This window comes from Schistocerca americana, chromosome 4 (genome assembly GCF_021461395.2).
Source record: "Schistocerca americana isolate TAMUIC-IGC-003095 chromosome 4, iqSchAmer2.1, whole genome shotgun sequence".
NCBI classification, from domain to species: Eukaryota; Metazoa; Arthropoda; class Insecta; order Orthoptera; family Acrididae; genus Schistocerca; species Schistocerca americana.
The window spans coordinates 229,586,213-229,605,496 of record NC_060122.1 but is presented as its reverse complement, the minus strand read 5'-3'; the positions used below and the strand labels follow the sequence as shown (position 1 = coordinate 229,605,496).

The 19,284-nt window shown below is 44.6% G+C and overlaps 1 protein-coding gene across 1 annotated transcript in view; it reads left to right on the top strand.

Moving 5' to 3' along the window:
- Positions 1-19,284, top strand: part of LOC124612875 (soluble guanylate cyclase 89Db-like) — a 468,418-nt gene that overhangs the window by 343,863 nt on the left and 105,271 nt on the right. Inside the window, exons 4-5 of the mRNA XM_047141315.1 lie at positions 4,644-4,741; positions 14,201-14,470. Of these exons, the coding sequence (XP_046997271.1) occupies positions 4,644-4,741; positions 14,201-14,470 (368 nt within the window). The remainder of the gene's footprint in view (positions 1-4,643; positions 4,742-14,200; positions 14,471-19,284) is intronic.

Here is a 19,284-nt window from a genome sequence, read left to right as displayed (position 1 = left end):
GGGAAGGATGGGGAAGGAAATCGGCCGTGCCCTTTCAAAGGAACCATCCCGGCATTTGCCTGAAGCGATTTAGGGAAATCACGGAGAACCTAAATCAGGATGGCCGGAGACGGGATTGAACCGTCGTCCTCCCGAATGCGAGTCCAGTGTGCTAATCACTGCGCCACCTCGCTCGGTAAAGGCTAAGGGTCAGAGAGGGGGAGGAATGGGAAATTGACATCGGAGTGGTAGGAAATGGACATAGAAAACAGGAAGGAGGAGACACACACACACAGTCAGGAGGAGATAGAGAGGGAGAGTGGCCGAGGAGAAGATGGACATAGAGCGGGGGAGGAGGTGATGGACAGACAAAGGGGGAAGTAGGAAAAGATGGACAAAGAAAGGGAGAGGGAGAGATGAGCAGAAACATGGGAGAGAAGGAGATTATGACACATGTCAAATTCCCATACATATTAGAAACATATGATTTCTGTTTTCTTTCTTTTCAATTTAAACAGACTGAGCAACAGCAAAGGGTGGCCCGATACAGCTAGTATACAACATGTGTAAGAAACATGAGAAACAATGGTAACGCAAGAACAATACAAAAGTACTCAGATGAAAATGGCGCAAGACAATTTTCAACAGTTTTCAACCTGCATACCAAATAAAAAGTTTAGAAAATAAATGACAGACACAGAAATGGGATTATAAAATTCAGGGGGAACTGGTATCAAAATCTGCAGGACTAGAAGTGTAGAAGAATAAAAGAACCTGATGAGTGGGATGAACAGTTTGTTTAGAACGTAATGTGGACTGAGACTACATGAAAGAAAGATAAAAGCATTGAGAAGTATTAGAAATGCGACTGGCGACAAATGTGACATCAAAACTGAGGACCATATAATAGACAAACTGAAGGAATTACGGTACCTCCGAAAGAAGCAACGCATTGTGCAGATGTCCTAGTGCGCTACCTGCCAACTGTCATTCATTGGTGGATGTGACAAATAAGCGTGGTCAACTCTTTTCTAAGGAACCATTTCCAGGGTAGACGTGGTAAGTTTTTACTGTTTTTAAAGTTTTAATACTTTCATAAAATGTATGCGTTTTTAAATATTCTTAGATTTTCGCATTAAATAAAAGGCAATTTCTCTGGTTGCTTCCATAGATCTGATGATGGTTGCTAGTTAACGGAAAGCGGTAATCGTTAAGCTTTAAAACTAATAAAACTAAAAAAATTGTAATAATAACCCAGATGGCTATGTCTCTCTCAGTCTACAAAGTCAGGTCGTACAAAGAATAATGTGGGTATTTAAAGCACTGAAGTATTTGAAGCCAGAAATAACATGGACATTTTAATTTATTCAAAATAACTTGATTTTTATTATTAATTTTTTATGTATAGGGGGACGCACAAGAGATGCTAAATAGCTAGTGATAGTCATTATTCCATTTCATTAAGAAAATAATAATTTTCGCCAAGACGGCATTTTTCGTTAAAAGAAAATTTGAACGGAATCTAGAGCATAGACACACCACAGAGGCGGCTTCAGCAATTAGAAGACGTCAGCGCTAGGAGCCTATTATGTCTGAGCAGCTATCCCAAAGCTGTCCGAATGAACTCAGTTAGGTTGATTGCAAAAGGTAGCACCTGTCTGGACATCCGAATTTTCTTTCCAAATAGCACCCAAAGGTTATGGTTGGTGTCATTTTGATGGACTGATCTTCTACAGGCGACGCGCGTCTTCCTTCGTCAGCACAGTCAGCCTCTAGGTGACACGGACTGACAGGTTAGAAGCTATGTCGCAGTATCTTACTTCATACAGCCGGTTTTGTGGCGTATAACAATTTACAGTCTTGCTACTCATTAGTCGTGACAGCCAAATACATCAGAAATGCGATGGTAACCAGCAATTACGACAACATCCGGACCATAGCGCCAAGGCAATCTTCTATGTTTTGCTGCCCTGTACAGTCACTGGACATCTCCTCTCTCGCTCTCAGTTTTTATTTAACGCGCGAAAACCATCGGCTGTAGTGGGTACAGCGACAGTAGAAAATAAAATTGCAGATCAGGCACAAGCTGCATGCAAATTTATACAATATGTTTCGCTCGTCATTTGCGACCGTCTTCAGAAATTTCGTAAGGAACGGCCAAATGTTGTGTTTCTGGCTGTGTACAGCACCCGCCCTTGTTGCGGTTACGTCGTGGTTCTTCTTCCTTCTACGTGTGGCAGCAGCGATGTTTATCGATATTTGCACCGTGTACCATCTTTGGTTTTGTGCATATTGTTTTCGGCTAGGGGGTCTGCGGTGAGTCGGTCGGTTGCTGCGGACCAGAGAAGTTATCTCCGCCCGGTGCAGTCGGCTGCGTCCGCTGGCGGTCCCTGCGCAGTGTCAAAGCGTGTGTGAAGATGCCCGATCGCTACGAGCTTCCTGGTTCACCGACCCAGGACGTCAAAGTTGAGTAGCCACGTCCATTCATGTTGTGTGGTTCGTTTCGGTGGTTCGCTGTTGGGGAGGTTTTCCTGTGAGCAACACCGAGTGTTTGTATTGCTGAAATTTAGCTGCTATGCGGTGCAATTAACTATACTGGTTGACTTAATTTCAAGTGCACCGGCGGAATTTTCTGCCTTGTGGCCGTTAGTGTTTTGGTTACCTACCCTGGCCACTAACGTAATTTCACGTAGCGTTCTTTCCTCACCTGTTGTCGCTGTCCAACCTGGTGTGTAGTTTTGACAGGTAATACATATTTCATTGTGGATAATCACGTTCGTCACTTTTGTGTTTCAGTTCTCAAGTACCGACTGGTGGCAAGGAAGTCGTTTTGTCGGTCGGTCCGTGGCTCTTCTTTGGTTGGGTTCCGAATGACCAAGTGTAGCTGGGCTCACCACCTGTCTCACCTAAGTGAACGAGGGCAGACCGACCTCCCTGGAGACTTCTGAGTGCCGTTTTCTTTATTGTCTTTCTCACGGGTGTTTAATTGTCTGTTTATAACATATCCTGGCCAATGATTTAAAAAAATTCTTGCTTTTACTGGATTTTATGTATTTTTTTAATTTTGGAAAATCAGTTGTGGGCCTTCAGCCACTTAAATCCTTATTCTAAAAAAAAAAACATAAAAAAACATTGCGGCCTTCTGCCTTTCAAAGGTTATGATAATATATTTTAAAATCTTGAAAATTTTATTGTGGGCGTTCAGCCGTTTGTATTGCATCTTGTTTATGTTTGTCTATTCACCCTTGCCTTGAGGCTATCAGCCACGCTGTGTACTTATATGTTAAATAATTATTTTATTTGCAATTTTAACTGTATGTTTTAACCACTTGAGATTTATCTTCTTACTTTAAGATTTCTTGTTTGGAGGCCTTCAGCCGTGAAATAATTGCGTTTTTGAAACTCGTAGTTCTAAAGGTTCGGCTATGTGCCATTTTGGTTTAAAGGTGTTATTAAATTACAATTTTGAGTGAATGTGACCGACACCTTATTTGGCCCTTTCCACAATCCTAATCACCTGTTCTGCCCAGCGGGTTTAGCGGCCGTTTCATATGTACTGTAACAGCACTTGATTTCAATGCTTTATAATTTGTTATGTGTGCATCCTCATGTTAAGCGTACTTATTGGTCTCTATGAAGTGATATATCTGAGTCTGCATCTCATTTTAGTCTGCATCTCATTTAAGTAGAGTTACACTATCTCCTTCTGTGCTTAGTTTTAATCGTGATTAGTCACCATCACTACGATCAAGGATGAAACCAAGACGAATTAAGCCTGCAGTTGGAAAAGAATCTCACCCCTTTATGTAACAGCCAACGCAGTAAGCTGAGATAGTTGAGTGCTTGTTTCGAATCACATCAGTGGACAGGCCTTCTTTACTCACTTTCACTAGAAAGAAAAGCAGTAACGTTTTGTCAGCTTCTAATGGTTGAAGAGAAAAAAGTATTTCCATCAATCTCTACCTCAAATTTGAAATCGGTTCCTTCGCTCACACTTGCCAGTAACCTATACTCTACAGCATGTTGTGTGTATGTTGTGTTTCTACAATTCAACTGCGCGTTAAGTTCACGGATTGTGGCACGCCTGTCTGCCTGAGTCAACTTGTCCACGTGCTGCCCTTTCCTGCCGGTGTTCGTAGTTAAGTCTCTCAATGGGCTGTTTGAATTTAATGCCGGTTTATCATCTTCAAATTTCTTCACTTGCGTGTCACGTTTCCAGTCTTCTGTCTAGAACCCAATACTTACATGCCTGCACACACCCAACACTCTAAATCCCTGTGCAACTGACTGATCTGTATCAATCACTAAAGAAGTTACATCCACTTTTCCACTGCTTTGGGCGTAGTCCCACTGACTCTTTGAGCGTTGGCATCTCACACTACTGACAGCGTTGAGAGTGTAGTTTAAACTCAGAGGTCACTTTGATACCATTAAAGACTCACAACAGACATTTTCACGGAAATACTTCATAACTTTATAACTGTTCATAGAAGGGAACAGCAAACCCGTTTACGATACTGTTCAGGATACCAGTGGGGGGTTATCACGTTGTCTCCTCGTTGATGCATTTTATCCTACACAAACGCATAAAACACATCTCACGCACAACCCCGAGGGCATTACCTTAGCAGTGGAGTACATTACAGCCGATTTCCGTGTTGCAGGCCAGCTGTACCAGATAGCGCAGGAACTGTACGACATCGCGCTGCGCATCGCCATTCTGGAGGAGCAGACAGCTCTGTCTGGAGCCCGAAACGTGCAGGTGAGCCACAAGTCTACTAACTCAGCTTAACTGAGACAAAGAAAATATCCGTGTCACACTTATCCTGATTTGGCTGACTATTGAAGAATCATAAAGGAACAAATGGTAACAAGATTTTCCTTTCATGGTCGGCATCAAACATTTTATCTGGTGTGACACGTCGTAAGCAATTTTCCATAAGCCCCTTCAATAAAACTACTAAGCGGTCGACCATAAGATGGCACCGTTCCACCAACCTCCTGACTTACAAAACCTTGCTCCGCCCCATGACAATATCATCGCGTTATTTGCCGAAGCTGAGTCGCTCCCATCCCATGAAAGCCAGGCAGTTCGTCTCGTCTACTATATCCACTTACCCTCCTCTATTCAAATCCTTTACCATCTTATCAAATTCCGTTCGCTTCTCACCAACACTGCACGCCCACTTATATTCTATACATCCCACAGACCAACTGGTTTCTGGTAAATCGGCGAACCAAACAAATTCAGCCTAGCGACGCACAACTGCACACCAACAGACATTCAGCAACAATCTCCCAGCCCTACTAATATTTCCTATCACATTTAAACCACACCTCCCTGCCTTTATCACATCTTTCCAGCTTCCCAGGCATATTCTTTTCTTTCTTCATCACCATGGTCTATCCTCCATCCTACTCAACTCTACCACACATCCCAACTTTCCTGCCACCCATTCTCCCACGAGATACTTTCCGATACGCCAAACCACCCAGTTTCCCAAAGCGCCACTCACTTCCAACTCATCCTGTTACGAGACTTTTTTGAAATTTGATTTTAAAAGGAAACAAGCAGTGTCATCACTATCTATGTATTGAATTTGTTAATTGTTAAAACACGTAATATATCGTGTTAATATTTTAAAATTGTATTTGTATTCGTTAAATTCTTTGATCTGAAGACCGAAAAGCATACCGCTGCCATTGGAATTACAATAGAAAATGGTTTAGTTCTAAAATGTGATGGTTCTGGTCTTATTACACTGAAGCGCCAAATAAACTGCATTCAAATACAGAGATATGAAAACAGGCAGCATACGGTGCTGAGGTCGGCAACGCCAATATAAGACAAGTGTCTGGTGCAGTTGTTACATCGGTTACTGCTGCTACAATGACAGGTTATCAAGACTTAAATATGAACATGGTGCTACAGTCAGTGCACGAGCGATGGAACACAGCATCTCGAAGGTAGTGATGAAGTGGGGATTTTTCCCGTACGACCATTTAACGAGTGTACCGCGAATATCAGTAATCCGGTAAAATGTCAAATCTCGCACAATGCTACGGCCGGAAGATCCTGCAAGAACAGGACCAACGTGACAGAAGTGCAACCCTTCCGCGAACTGCTGCAGGTTTCAACAAGTGTCAGCGAGCGAACCATTCGATGAAACATCACCGATGTGGGCTTTAGGAGTCGAAGGCGCACTCGTGTACCATGCTTGACACAAAGATTTACGCCTTGCCTGGGCCCGTCAGAACCGACATTGGACTGTTGATGACTCGAAACATGTTGCCTGGTCGGAGGGGTCTCGATTCAAATTGTATCGAGTGGTTGGACGTGTACGGGTACGGAAACAACCTATGAATCCATGGACCCTGCATGTCAGCAGGGGAGTGTTCAAGCTCATGGAGGCTCTTTAATGGTGTGGGGCGTGTGCATCTGAAGTGTCATTGGACCCCCTGATACGTCTATATACGTGGTGACGCGTATGTAAGCATCCTTTCTGATCACCTGCACCCATTCATATCCATTGTGCATTCCGACGGACTTGGGAAATTCCAGCAGGACAATGCGACACTGTCCAGAATTGCTACAGAGTGGCTACAGGAATACTCATCTGAGTTAAACACTTCCTCTGGCCGCCAATCTCACCAGACATGAACGTTATTGAGCATATCTCGGATGCTTTACAACGTGCTGTTCAGAAGAAATCTCCACCCCCTCGTACTCTTACAGATTTATGGACGGCCCTGCAGGATTCGTGGTGTCAATTCCCCCCAGCACTACTTCAGGCATTTGTCCGGTCCATCCCATGTTGTTTTGCGGCACTTCTGCGTGCTCGTGGGGTCCCTACACGATATTAGGCAGGTGTGGCAGTTTCTTTGGTTCTTCAGTGTAGTTTTGTATTCCATTGCCTTGTGCGTTTCCTATGCCACTTCGGAAGGTTAATGCACAAAGAACGACACCGTGATGAATTTATGCTCCCATATGTCAGTTTTGTGTAGAGAGAGAGTGCAGGTATTCTTTGCTTATTAATAATGGGAACCTAATCGTCTGGTATGCCCATGCTAGACTGCAGTGATCGTGAATCTGAACTAATAGCTCCAGTCAATCATTAAAAGTACAGACTGATCCCTGGCGATGTTGCTAAACGTTTCTCGATATCGTTATTTTTCCGTTGCAAGATAAACGGAAGTACGAGTATCTTGGACATAAATTCGATGGATTTGAATTGGTTCAACGAAGTGTGGAAAAACCTCAGAGCTGATGCAGTTTTACTGAATCATTAGTCTTTTTACTTCTTTCACGCTGTCTATCATCTCTTCCACTACTGTGCTAATTTTTTCATGTCTACATAACTCCTACACCCAACATCTTCTTGCATGTTGTAATAAAATATCTTAAGATACTCGTACAATGCAACCTGCCGAAGCACTAGGCCGCAACAGAGCATATCCATTTCAACGCCTACGGCACGTCATAGTATCAGTTTGCCAGAAATTGGGCTCACCGACTGAATATAAGTTAGATAGTCGGGTCGCCCGTATTGCTTGTTGTTCTGTCATTAGGAAAGTATTACAACACTATACCGAGTAATAATGGATGAATATTGACATTAGAGTTGCCGAAACCACATAATTTTTAAAACTACACTACTGGCCATTAAAATTACTACACCAGGAACAAATGCAGATGATAAACGGGTATTCATTGGACAAATATATTGTACTAGAACTGACATGTGATTACATTTTCACGAAATTTGGGTGCATAGATCCTGAGAAATCAGTACCCAGAACAACCACCTCTGGCCGTAATAACGGCCTTGATACGCCTGGGCATTGAGTCAAACAGAGCTTGGATGCCGTGTACAGGTACAGCTGCCCTTGCAGCTTCAACACGATACCTCAGTCCATCAGGAGTAGTGACTGGCATATTGTGACGAGCCAGTTGCTCGGCCACCATTTACTACACGTTTTAAATTGGTGAGAGATCTGGAGAATGGGCTGGTCAGGGCAGCAGTCGAACATTTTCCGTATCCAGAAAGGCCCATGCAGGACCTGCAACATGCGGTCGTGCATTACCCTGATGAAATGTAGGGTTTCGCAGGGATCGAATGAAGGGTAGAGCCACGAGTCGTAACACATCTGAAATGTAACGTCCACTGTTCAAAGTGCCGTCAATGCGAACAAGAGGTGACCGAGACGAGTAACCAATGGCACCCATACCATCACGCCGGGTGATACGCCAGTATGTCGATAGCAAATACACGCTTCCAATGTGCGTTCATCGCGATGTCGCCAAACACGGATGCCACGTTTTGCCATTCGTGCACCCAGGTTCGTCGTTGAGCACACCATCGCAGGCGCTCCTGTCTGTGATGCAGGGTCAAGGGTAACCGCAGCCAAGGTCTCAGAGCTGATAGTCCATTCTGCTGCAAACGTCGTCGAACTGTTCGTGTAGATGGTTGTTGTCTTGCAAACGTCCCCATCTGTTGACTCAGGGATCGAGACGTGGCTGCGGATAAGATGCCTGTCATCTCGACTGCTAGTGATACGAGGCCGTTGGGATCCAGCACAGCGTTCCGTATTACCCTCGTGCACCCACCGATTCCATATTCTGCTAAAAGTCATTGGCTCTCGACCAACGTCGCGATACGAAAAACCGCGATCCCGACAGGCTACAATCCGACCTTTATCAAAGTCGGAAACGTGATGGTACGCATTCTCCTCCTTACACGAGGCATCACAACAACGTTTCACCAGGCAACGCCGGTCAACTGCTGCCAGCACTTTGTAGGTGTCGCCATCGGCGCCAACCTTGTGTGAACGCTCTGAAAAGCTAATTATTTGCATATCACAGCATCTTCTTCCTGTCGGTCAAATTTCGCGTCTGTAGCAATTTATATGCCAGTAGTGTATTTATTGTAACAGTCTCAGCTGTAATGAGTCACATTTGCTAATTATATTGCGCCATAGAATTCTAGGATCACTTTTTCGAAACCCCACATTTGCCTACCATTGTGACACACAAGTTTTAAATTTGGCTAACGGCGCCTACAACCTTCATCTGTAATGATGCAAAAGCATGACGGCTTACGATATCTCTTTCGGGCTCGGCGACGCTTCGAACAGCAACGTGTCGAGACATACGAAAAAAGGCCTATGCATGGAAGTTCATGTGTGCTGTAAGATGGGTTGATGATGTCATACTGACACAATATTCCACCACAATTCTTGCCCAGCGCCACCGTAGACGTGTCACAGAATGAGAAGGTCGTCAGAGCCCCTCTTACCCACATTTCCTCCTTCTTTTGACGTCACCCAGCATTGCAATCACGCGGTTTTCTTATGCTTACCCTGCGAAAATATTTCAAAAACAGCGCCGCTCAGAATCGACTCGAAAAGGGCTCTTGGGGTGACGTAAAGGGCGTCAACCCATTTGCTTTGGGCGTTGGCTCCCACACATTTCGCAGTCTAAAAGACAGTTCGCAGTACGATCAGCAACAGGAAGATGATCTTGATAGCCTTTGACAGTGCTGACACCCTCAGACATTTCAACCCTTCTCTAAGGATATTGTGGGGCTGCATCCCCACTGAATAGCATCGCACTCTTTGGAGCGAAGTACGATAGAGGTTGGGATCATCAAGGATCTTTCAAAACCATTCGATGAAATCTAAACGTGATCCAAGGCAGCAAAGGATATTTTGCATCCCGCCTGGTAGGCGTCGCGTGGATCTGCTCCTGTAAACAGAAGGGTAGGCCGAATGTAGGAAGCGAATAGGAGCAGGAAAAGGTGAAGTACTTCGGTACTGCTGGTAGATTTCACAAATTTACTATATTCAGAATTATGATTACATTAGGCTTACTTAACTTTGGCTGAGATGAGCACGTAGGTGCGAAGCCGTACAGGTATCAACGCTAACAACTACTAGTAGTGGACAAGCTATCACTGAAGTAACTGAAATAACAAAGTCTGTAATGGCTAGCCCTCTATGAAGTTGCTTGGTCGTCGTAATCAAATAGGCTGAATCTGGAGCGGCGCTCGTAGTGCTGCACAGCGCCGGCTAGAGTGCGCTGTCTTCGGTGTCGGTGTCGTAATGCCAACCTACGAACTTGCACCTACGCCGTAGCATCGTAGCTATCGATACCACAGAATACTTATGCTTTTTCAACACTCCTATTTTCTGCCGTCCCTTGACGTGATCACGCGGTAGTGCAAGATTATCATGTGCGTGAATAAAACGGCAATGGTGCCTCTAAGACCTCCCAGATCACCAACATCCTCGGTGCCACCTACGCACCGCTGTTGAGCACGTTAGAAATGTGCCTTCACAAATTTCGACACCATATCAGCCCGAAGGTTAGGCACACCCTTTGACACCCCTTGCAAGTTGCGTAGTATTGCTCCCCAGATTGGAAGAACAGTACTCAACGAAGTATTGTTGATACACAGCTTATCCATGCCATGTGCCTTGTAACTGATACAGTCAGGCTACCCACACCTAGCCACATACGACCTACGTCCTTGCAGTGGGAAAGTGCACTTGCATAGTAGCACAAAATACTACAGAAAAGTCCTCACCAGCCTGTCCACGGCGACATTCCAACTATCAGTTAAGGAAGACTTTACGCTCGTCACCCACCTCTGGAAATTGCAAGGATGTTATCTAGCTGCTGAAGATACACATGGCAGATTAATGTTACGAGGAAACAATTTAAGATACTGTACATATTGACAAAGCCACCTGGTTTTGAATTGCCACGCATAATCTGGTCGTTTCTTAACCGAATTAGAAACAACACTGACAGGTGTGCGATTATATGAGCAGGTGTAAGTTTGTGGTGCTGGAAAGCAAATTGTTCACCATACATTTCAAGAATATACTCTGAGGACTTGTCCTGATGATGCAACAATGATTCTGATAATGAAGGAAGGGTCAATAGACTACATTCATGGCTTAGATTTGAGACTGTAATCTGAGATACTTGAGCGGCTCCGGGTTACACATTGGTAAGCGCCACTATCGTGTAGTTTGAGTTATACGGAAATCGGCGCAACCTATGGGTAGCGGAACATAATACACCAGAAAAAAGTTGTAATTTACTTAACAGATGTCATGGCGATGGTTCATGGTAAAAGCCAGTGACTACCTTCTGTGGAAGCATAATGGTAAGCGACAGGTAAAATGGCTGGCGCTAAAAACGAGCAGTTTACGTTTTCCCAGATTATCGCCTAGTTTGACGAGGTACAAGAAAACGAAGGTGTTTTTAGGGATCGTGATATCGCTGACGAGGATCTTGAGTACATTCTCGGTGACTCAAAGTAATGTAAATTGGCAAATCTGTCGTACTAAGTATGTTCTACAAATATAATGGTACGTGCATATACATACCATTATTGTCGTGATATGCTTGAAATATGAGGTTCTTAATGAATGTGTGCCATTGAATGGTGTGTAGGTATACGCATATTTCATTTGTAGCCATACAAATAATAATAATAATGATAATCATAACAATAATAGTAATAACCAATGTTGCTACTGAAGTAATGTGCAAAGGATATGGAATGGCCGTAATATCGAGCAATCTGTCACTGTCTCAGATGTCCGTTGTGAAGGGGCAGAAGAACAGACGATGAAGTCTTCTCGGAAATGGATGAGATGCACCTCACAGCGGAATTTTAAGCAAAACAGGTGTAATAGATATTAACAATATGTATCTCATTCTGGAAAAAAATCAGGTAAGACGGATAAAGAACCTAACTGTCCCTGTATTCTTAAATGTTTGGAGGCAACAGGTGAAAGCAACGTGAGGTAAACGTTCAAAAAATTCCAGGAAATTTGTAACTTTGATCTTCAAAACGCACCTGGCCGTCAGCCTAAGGAATGCATACAGATAGAAGGTGACTTCTGAATAGCCATCATGTTTATCCATCAGTGAGACAATATGACTTCTGGCGAAAAGTAAGTTTCAGGAAACGTCGGTAGCGGAACCCATTTCTTACTTCTCGATTAAAATACAACGGATCCAGACTGATGAAAGGATGGGTGCTGCTGACATTCTGTCCCTCTTAGATTACGTCCTCCTGTTCATAATGGATTTTTCTTGTCAATGGATACGTCTGTGATGGAAATGATGACTAAGTACACTCAAGCAACGAGCTGTACAGTTAAGTCTTCTACACTGAAGAGCTAAAGAAAGTGGTTGTTGTTGTTGTTGTTGTTGTGGTCTTCAGTCCAGAGACTGGTTTGATTCAGCTCTCCATGCCACTCTACCCTGTGCAAGCTTTTTTATCTCCCAGTACCTACTGCAACCTACATACTTCTGAATCCGCTTAGTATATTCATCTCTTGGTCTCCCTCTACGATCTTTACCCTCCACGCTGCCCTCCAACACTAAATTGGTGATCCATTGATGCCTCAGAATATGTCCTACCAACCGATCCCTTCTTCTGGTCAAGTTGTGCCACAAGCTCCTCTTCTCCCCAATTCTATTCAATACCTCCTCATTGGTTATGTGATCTAACCACCTAATCTTCAGCATTCTTCTGTAGCACGACATTTCGAAAGCTTCTATTCTCTTCTTGTCTAAACTAAATCGTCCACGTTTCACTTCCATACGTGGCTACACTCCATACAAATACATTCAGAAACGACTTCCTGACACTTAAATCTATACTCGATGTTAACAAATTTCTCTTCTTCAGAAACGCTCCCCTTTCCACTGCCAGTCTACATTTTATATCTTGTCTACTTCGACCATCATCAGTTATTTTGCTCCCCAAATAGCAAAACTCCTTTACTACTTTAAGTGTCCCATTTCCTAATCTAATTCCCTGAGCATGACCAGATTTAATTCGACCACATTCCATTACCGTTGTTTTGCTTTTGTTGATGTTCATCTTATATCCTCCTTTCAAGACACTGTCCATTCCCTTCAACTGCTCTTCCAGGTCCTTTGCTGTGACTGACAGAATTACAATGTCATCGGTGAACCTCAAAGTTTTTATTTCTTGTCCAGAAAGTGGTACACCTGCCTAATATCGTGTAGGGCCCCCGCGAGAACGCGTAAGTACCGCAACACGACTAGTGTCTGAAGTAGTGCTGCACGGAATTTACGCAATGAATCCTGCAGGGCTACCCATAAATTCAGAAGAGTTTCCCTGCAGCCACTCTGTAGGAATTATGGACGTTCGGGATGTCGCATTGCCCTGCTGGAATTGCCTAGGTCCACCGGAATGAAGAATAGACGTGAATGGATGCAGGTGATCAGACAGGATACTTAGGTACGTGTCACCCGACAAAGTCGTGTCTAGACGTATCACGCCCCACACCTTTACAGAGCCTCCATCAGCTTGAACAGTCCCCTACTGACGTGCAGGGTCCATCTTGCAGGATCTTTTTCCGGTCTCAGCGATGTTGAACTACTCTCTTCAGTCATTGTTGGTACCGTTCTTGCAGGATCTTTTTCCCGCTTCAGCGATGTCGCAGACGTGATGTTTAACCGGATTCCTGATATTCACGGTATACTCGTGAAATAGTCGTACGGGAATATCCCCAGTTCTCCACTGCGTCGGAGATGCTGTGTCCCATCGCTGGCGCACCAACTATAACACCACGTTCAAACGCACTTGATAACATGCTGTTGTAGCAGCAGTAACGGATCTAACAACTGCGCAGAGACTTGTTGTCCTATACAGGCGTTGCCGACTGCAGCGCCGTATTCCGCCTGTTTATATATCTCTGTACAGTATTTGAATACCCATGTCTATACCAGTTTCTTTGTCATTAATTTTCGTTGTTAGCGTATGTAATTTGGGTAACATAATGGTATCCCCAGTGCAGTAACGTGTTTATTTTTGTGTATTTCATGTATTATTGGCTTGCTTCTTCTTTTTATATCTATATTGATGAGTATAGACGTCAAAAGCCATGCAGAACAAAATTGATGTTAGAATAGAATTATTCAGATTTTTGGTTCAATTGCAAACTTTAATCCTCTGTATTTTCAACTCCCATTTTGGTGCTTTCCAGATCGTTTCCTAGAGCAATTCTATTGTAAATATTAATTTTTCGTGTTGTAGCCTTATGCCTAATGCAAATTTAAAGAAATTGGCAGCACATAAATGTTATCACTAGTGGGAAGCTAGTGCTTCTCCCTGCTGCCGTTAGGCACCTTTTTTCTACTTTCTGACGCGTGCGTTTTCGGCGACAGGTGCGCTTCCGGATCGACTTCGACAACAGCGAGTGGATGCGCGCGCAGGCGTCGCGGCGCGCGCGTCTGGAGCGGCTGTCGCTGCCGGCGGTTCCCGCGTCGCTGCTGATGCGGCTCTTCCCGTTCGGCCTACTGCTGGGCCGCGACCTGCGCGTGCTGGGCGCCGGCGAGAAGCTGCTGCAGGTCGTGGGCAGCGGCGTACTGGGCGCGCCCGCCACCGACAACTTCCGCCTGCGCAGGCCGCGCGGCGTCGCCTTCACGTGGAACAACGTGCGTACCGCTGGCCGTGCCTCTGAACGCTAGGCCCCACCGCACAACTATACTGGTAGTAGCTACGCAGTCACTAGCAAACCCATAAGGTTGGTTGGTTGGTTAGTTGTGTTGGGGAAGGAGACCAGACAGCGAGGTCATCGGTCTCATCGGATTAGGGAAGGACAGGGAAGGAAGTCGGCCGTGCCCTTTGAAAGGAACCATCCCGGCATTTGCCTGGAGCGATTTAGGGAAATCACGGAAAACCTAAATCAGGATGGCCGGACGCGGGATTGAACCGTCGTCCTCCCGAATGCGAGTCCAGTGTCTAACCACTGCGACACCTCGCTCGGTAAAACCCATAAGGAGTCAGCAGTTCAGATACATGGAGATTACAGAAGTGTACGTTTGCATTTTGATATTGGTGTGACGCAGTTGACAACCTTATTTCAGGGCGCGTAGTTTGGGGCTGGGCTGCATAATATATCATACTTTGACTACTGAACATAAAATAGAATTCAGATATATTCCCAACTGTAAGTTGCTCGTATTTCATGAGGACCTTATAGGATATTATTACTTATGAAGAAAGAGTGACAATAGCAAAACATCATTTATTTGAAATGATCGGTCAGCCAATGGTTTTGCCGCACTGGTAACACCAGTTCCACTCAGAGCACTGAATTAAGAGCTGTCGGGCTGGGCTAGCGCTTGGATGGGGTGACTGACCATACGGTCTGCCGAGCACTGGTGGCAAGCGGGACGAAATCAGCCCTTTGGGGCAAACTAAGAAGCTACTTGATTGGGAAGTAGCGGCTCAGGTCTCGTAACTTGACATACGGCCGGGAGAGCGGTGTGCTGACCACATGCCCTTCCGTATCCGCACCCAGGGACGCCTGTGGGGTGAGGATGACACGGCGGCTGGTCGGTGCCGTAGAGCCTTCGTGGCTTGTTAGAGTGGAGTTTAGTTCAGTAAAATCATCGGTTACAGCATATACAGAAAGCCATCTTCAGATTGATCGCACCACTTGCTGGAGCAGGTGCGTGTTATCGTCATGACAACACGCAGCTGCTCTGCACGTCGCCAGCTCCAGCAAGTGGTGCCATCAATATTAAGATGGCCTACTGTATGTGCCGAAACCGGTCATTTCCATAAATGATCGATCGTGACTGTTTTCTCATAAGTAATTATCACAATATCGCTGTTTGTTAAAACCATGTAGGGGACCTTTGTAAGCTTCAGGTACTGTATAAATTTCCCAATTTCGTATTCTTCTGGTCCCAGCTGAATTGTCAGAATACCTAATGCAATCTTGCGCACTGACCTGTAACGACTCTTACCCTGATAGTGAAGGAATACTAGTATTTGTTTGCGACTCTAGTTTCTGACAAATTTTAACTAAGGTTTATAACTGTAGTTAAAATTTTAAGATTCAACATTTATACAGTTTGACTCAAGTGAGCTGCCGCTCTTAGGGGCCTAAAACAAAAACTCCCAGGAAATATTAATTTACCAACATTAAAATCATGACTTGGGGCCTAGAATTCGCATCTGACTATGACAATAATGTTCTGCCGCTCCGGGCGTGATTCCACTGCAGAGAACCCTAAATTACATAATTTCGAATAAATGATTGACTCAGTTCCACGTAAATGTTAAAAAATTGCTCCCTTTGCAATTAAGACAAAATAAAATAATTTCACTTCATTCTGGTTCAGTTTGTGCAAGAAACCGACGAATGCTGAGAACAAATAAAACAATTTAGACTAGTTTTTAAGGGAAATTACAAACACTTCGCCTATGAGGACAGGTTATTCATTGCTGACCTTCTTTAAAAAGTAATTAATATTCCAAGGGTAAACTGTCTATAAAAACTATCTATATGTGAGAAAACTGAATACATTGATTTCGAAACTGTCTCCTCATGTAACCTGTACCAGGTATCGTATTCTACTGCTGAGGAAAACTGACTGTTGGTTGGCCCTGTACTGTGGATTCGCAATTGGCGAATATGTATTGACGCTAGCTGTTTGTGACAAACGAAATTTTATACCGTACCCTGGACTCGAACTAGGTACAGACGAACATTTTACCATCGTCAGGAGATTCTAAAGTAAAGAAGCAAACACTGTTTAAAAGCAGACATTGTAATCATCAGTATCTCAACGGGCTAAAGCGACGATAATAAAATACTCGTATTTGTCTCTACCTGAGCGGAAATCAGGAAATGTGCGAGCATAAGGGTTGCGGACAACGTGACGTTTGGAGGTCTGAGTCGGACATGGAGGCGCGCACAGATAGCAACAGTGGTTAGAGCGACCGTTCGTGATAATCGGAAATTTTCATGTGTCACAAATAGATGACGTCAATACGTATACACAGATTGCTGCATTTCGCAATAATGCAAAGGACTTCATCAAATTTTTAACAAAACGGTATGGATCGAATTCCTTATTATTTATAAACACTGCTTCTCAGCAGCCTTTATCAAAAGATATACATTTTTCACAGTCGAATTCCAGAAACTTCATACGCACTATGTCCCATCCATTTCTCCACAGTAACATTCACCTTACGTGTGTCTCCAGATTTTGGCCCCTGAAGACAGTCCTTCATTAGACGGAAGTGGAAGAGGCCTCATTATCCTCTTGAGTAGGAAAATATGTTTATCCATCTAATATTTCTCTTACATGTAAATGACGACATACAACGCTGAAACTTTTTGCAGTAGGTGGTGGCACCTCGTCCTTGGTTTCTACACTGAAGAGCCACAGAATCTGGTATACCTGCCTAATATCGTGTAGGGCCCCCGCGAGCACGCAGCACTGCCGCAACACGACGTGGCATGGACTCGACTAATATGTGAACTAGTGCTGAAGGGAAATGACATCATGATGCCTATAGGGGTGTCCATAAATACGTAAGAGTACGAGGGGGTTGAAATCTCTTCTGAACAACATGTTGTAAGGCATCCCAAAAATGCTCAATAATGTTCATGCCTGGGGAGTTTGGTGGCCAGTGGAAGTGTATTAAACTTAGAAGAGTGTTCCTGGAGCCACTCATGACGTTGTCTCCATACCCGTACACGTCCATCCGTTCAATTAGAAACGAGACTCGTCCGACCAGGCAACATGTTTCCAGTCATCAACAGTCGAATGTCGGTGTTCACGAGCCCAGGAGAGGCGTAAAGCTTTGTGTCTGTGCCAAAGTTAACACCACGACATCGGCAACTACGACTGAAATTGGCGTTTGACCATCGGCACTGGACGCTGGTGCAGTGGCAGAGCATTGCATTGTCTTCATCATGCCGATGGGAGAGCGCGAATTGTCGTCTTCCAGGCGAGCAGCTCCTTGACACCCGCTGTTTCACATCCACTACAAGGTGAGTCTGCAAGAGAAGTGAATCGGACACAACATTACCAATTACTATGGCAGGAGAGGGCGCTAGGACATGGCGCATGAAGAACAGTACCACCGTCTAGGAGGAAACCATGCATGCTGTAACTGTGGTTGCATGGTACAGCACGTACTAAACAGTAGTCTGATTGAATAAATGGTCTCTAGCATGAAAGTTCATTAGACCTTTTTCGTTCCGTATCCTCTCATCGATGAGTTTAGAAACGGTGGAAAAAATCACCCTGCATAAAAATTTAGACGTAGACGGAACCGTCAGTGCGCGACGTCTACTCGCACTTTGGCAATCTTTGTTCTTTTTTTCTTTTAATTCGAGTCAGTCTGTTGGTTTAGTGGTGTGTAAACAAAAATCCTGTTGAGCTAAGTAGAAAGGAGGGCTGACGCCAAATACAAAAAGCCGTCAAAATAGAGTGGAATCGATTTGAAAATCTCTGCAACATACGCTATGTGATCAAAACCATCCGGACACCTGGCTGAAAATGATTTACAAGTTCTTGGCGCCCTCCATCCGCAATGCTGGTATTCAGTTTGGTGTTCACCCACCCTTAGCCTTCATGACAGCTTCCACTCTCGCAGGCATACGTTCAATCAGGTGCTGGAGGGTTTCTTGGGGAATGGCAGCCCATTCTTCACGGAGTGCTGCTCTTAGGAGAGGTATCGATGTCGGTCGATGAGGCCTGGCACGAAGGCGGCGTTCCCAAACATTCCAAAGCTGCTCTATAAGATTCAGGTCAGTCCATTAAAGGAATGTAATTGTGCATTACCAGGACGTGCATTATGAACAGGTGCTGAAACTTGTTGACAGATGCAATCGCCATCCTCGAATTGCCCTTAAACAGTGGGAAGCAGGAGGTACTTAAAACATCAATGTACGCCTGTGCTGTGATAGTGCCACGCAAAACAACAATGGGTGCAAGCCCCCTCCATGAAAAACACGACCACACCATAACACCTCCGCCTCCGAGTTTTACTGTTGGACCCACACACGCTGGCAGATGGCGTTGACGGGCATTCGCCATACACACACCCTTCCATCGGATAGCCACGTTGTGTGCCGTGATAGGTCACTCCATACAACGTTTTTACATTGTTCAATTGTCCAATGTATACGCTCCTTACACCAAGCGAGGCGTCGTTTGGCACTTTTCTCACCTCCCACGTAACTGTCGTAGTACTTGTAGTCGATCCTGATGCAATTTGGAATTCCTATGTGATGGTCTGGATAAATATCTGCCTATTACATATTACGAAACTCTTCAACTGTCGGCAGTCTCTGTCAGTCAACAGACGAGGTCGGCCTGTACGCTTTTGTGCTGTACGTGCCCCTTCACGTGACCTCTTCACTATCACATCGGAAACAGTGGACCTAGGGATGTATAGGAGTGTGGAAATCTCGCGTATAGATGTATGACACAAGTGA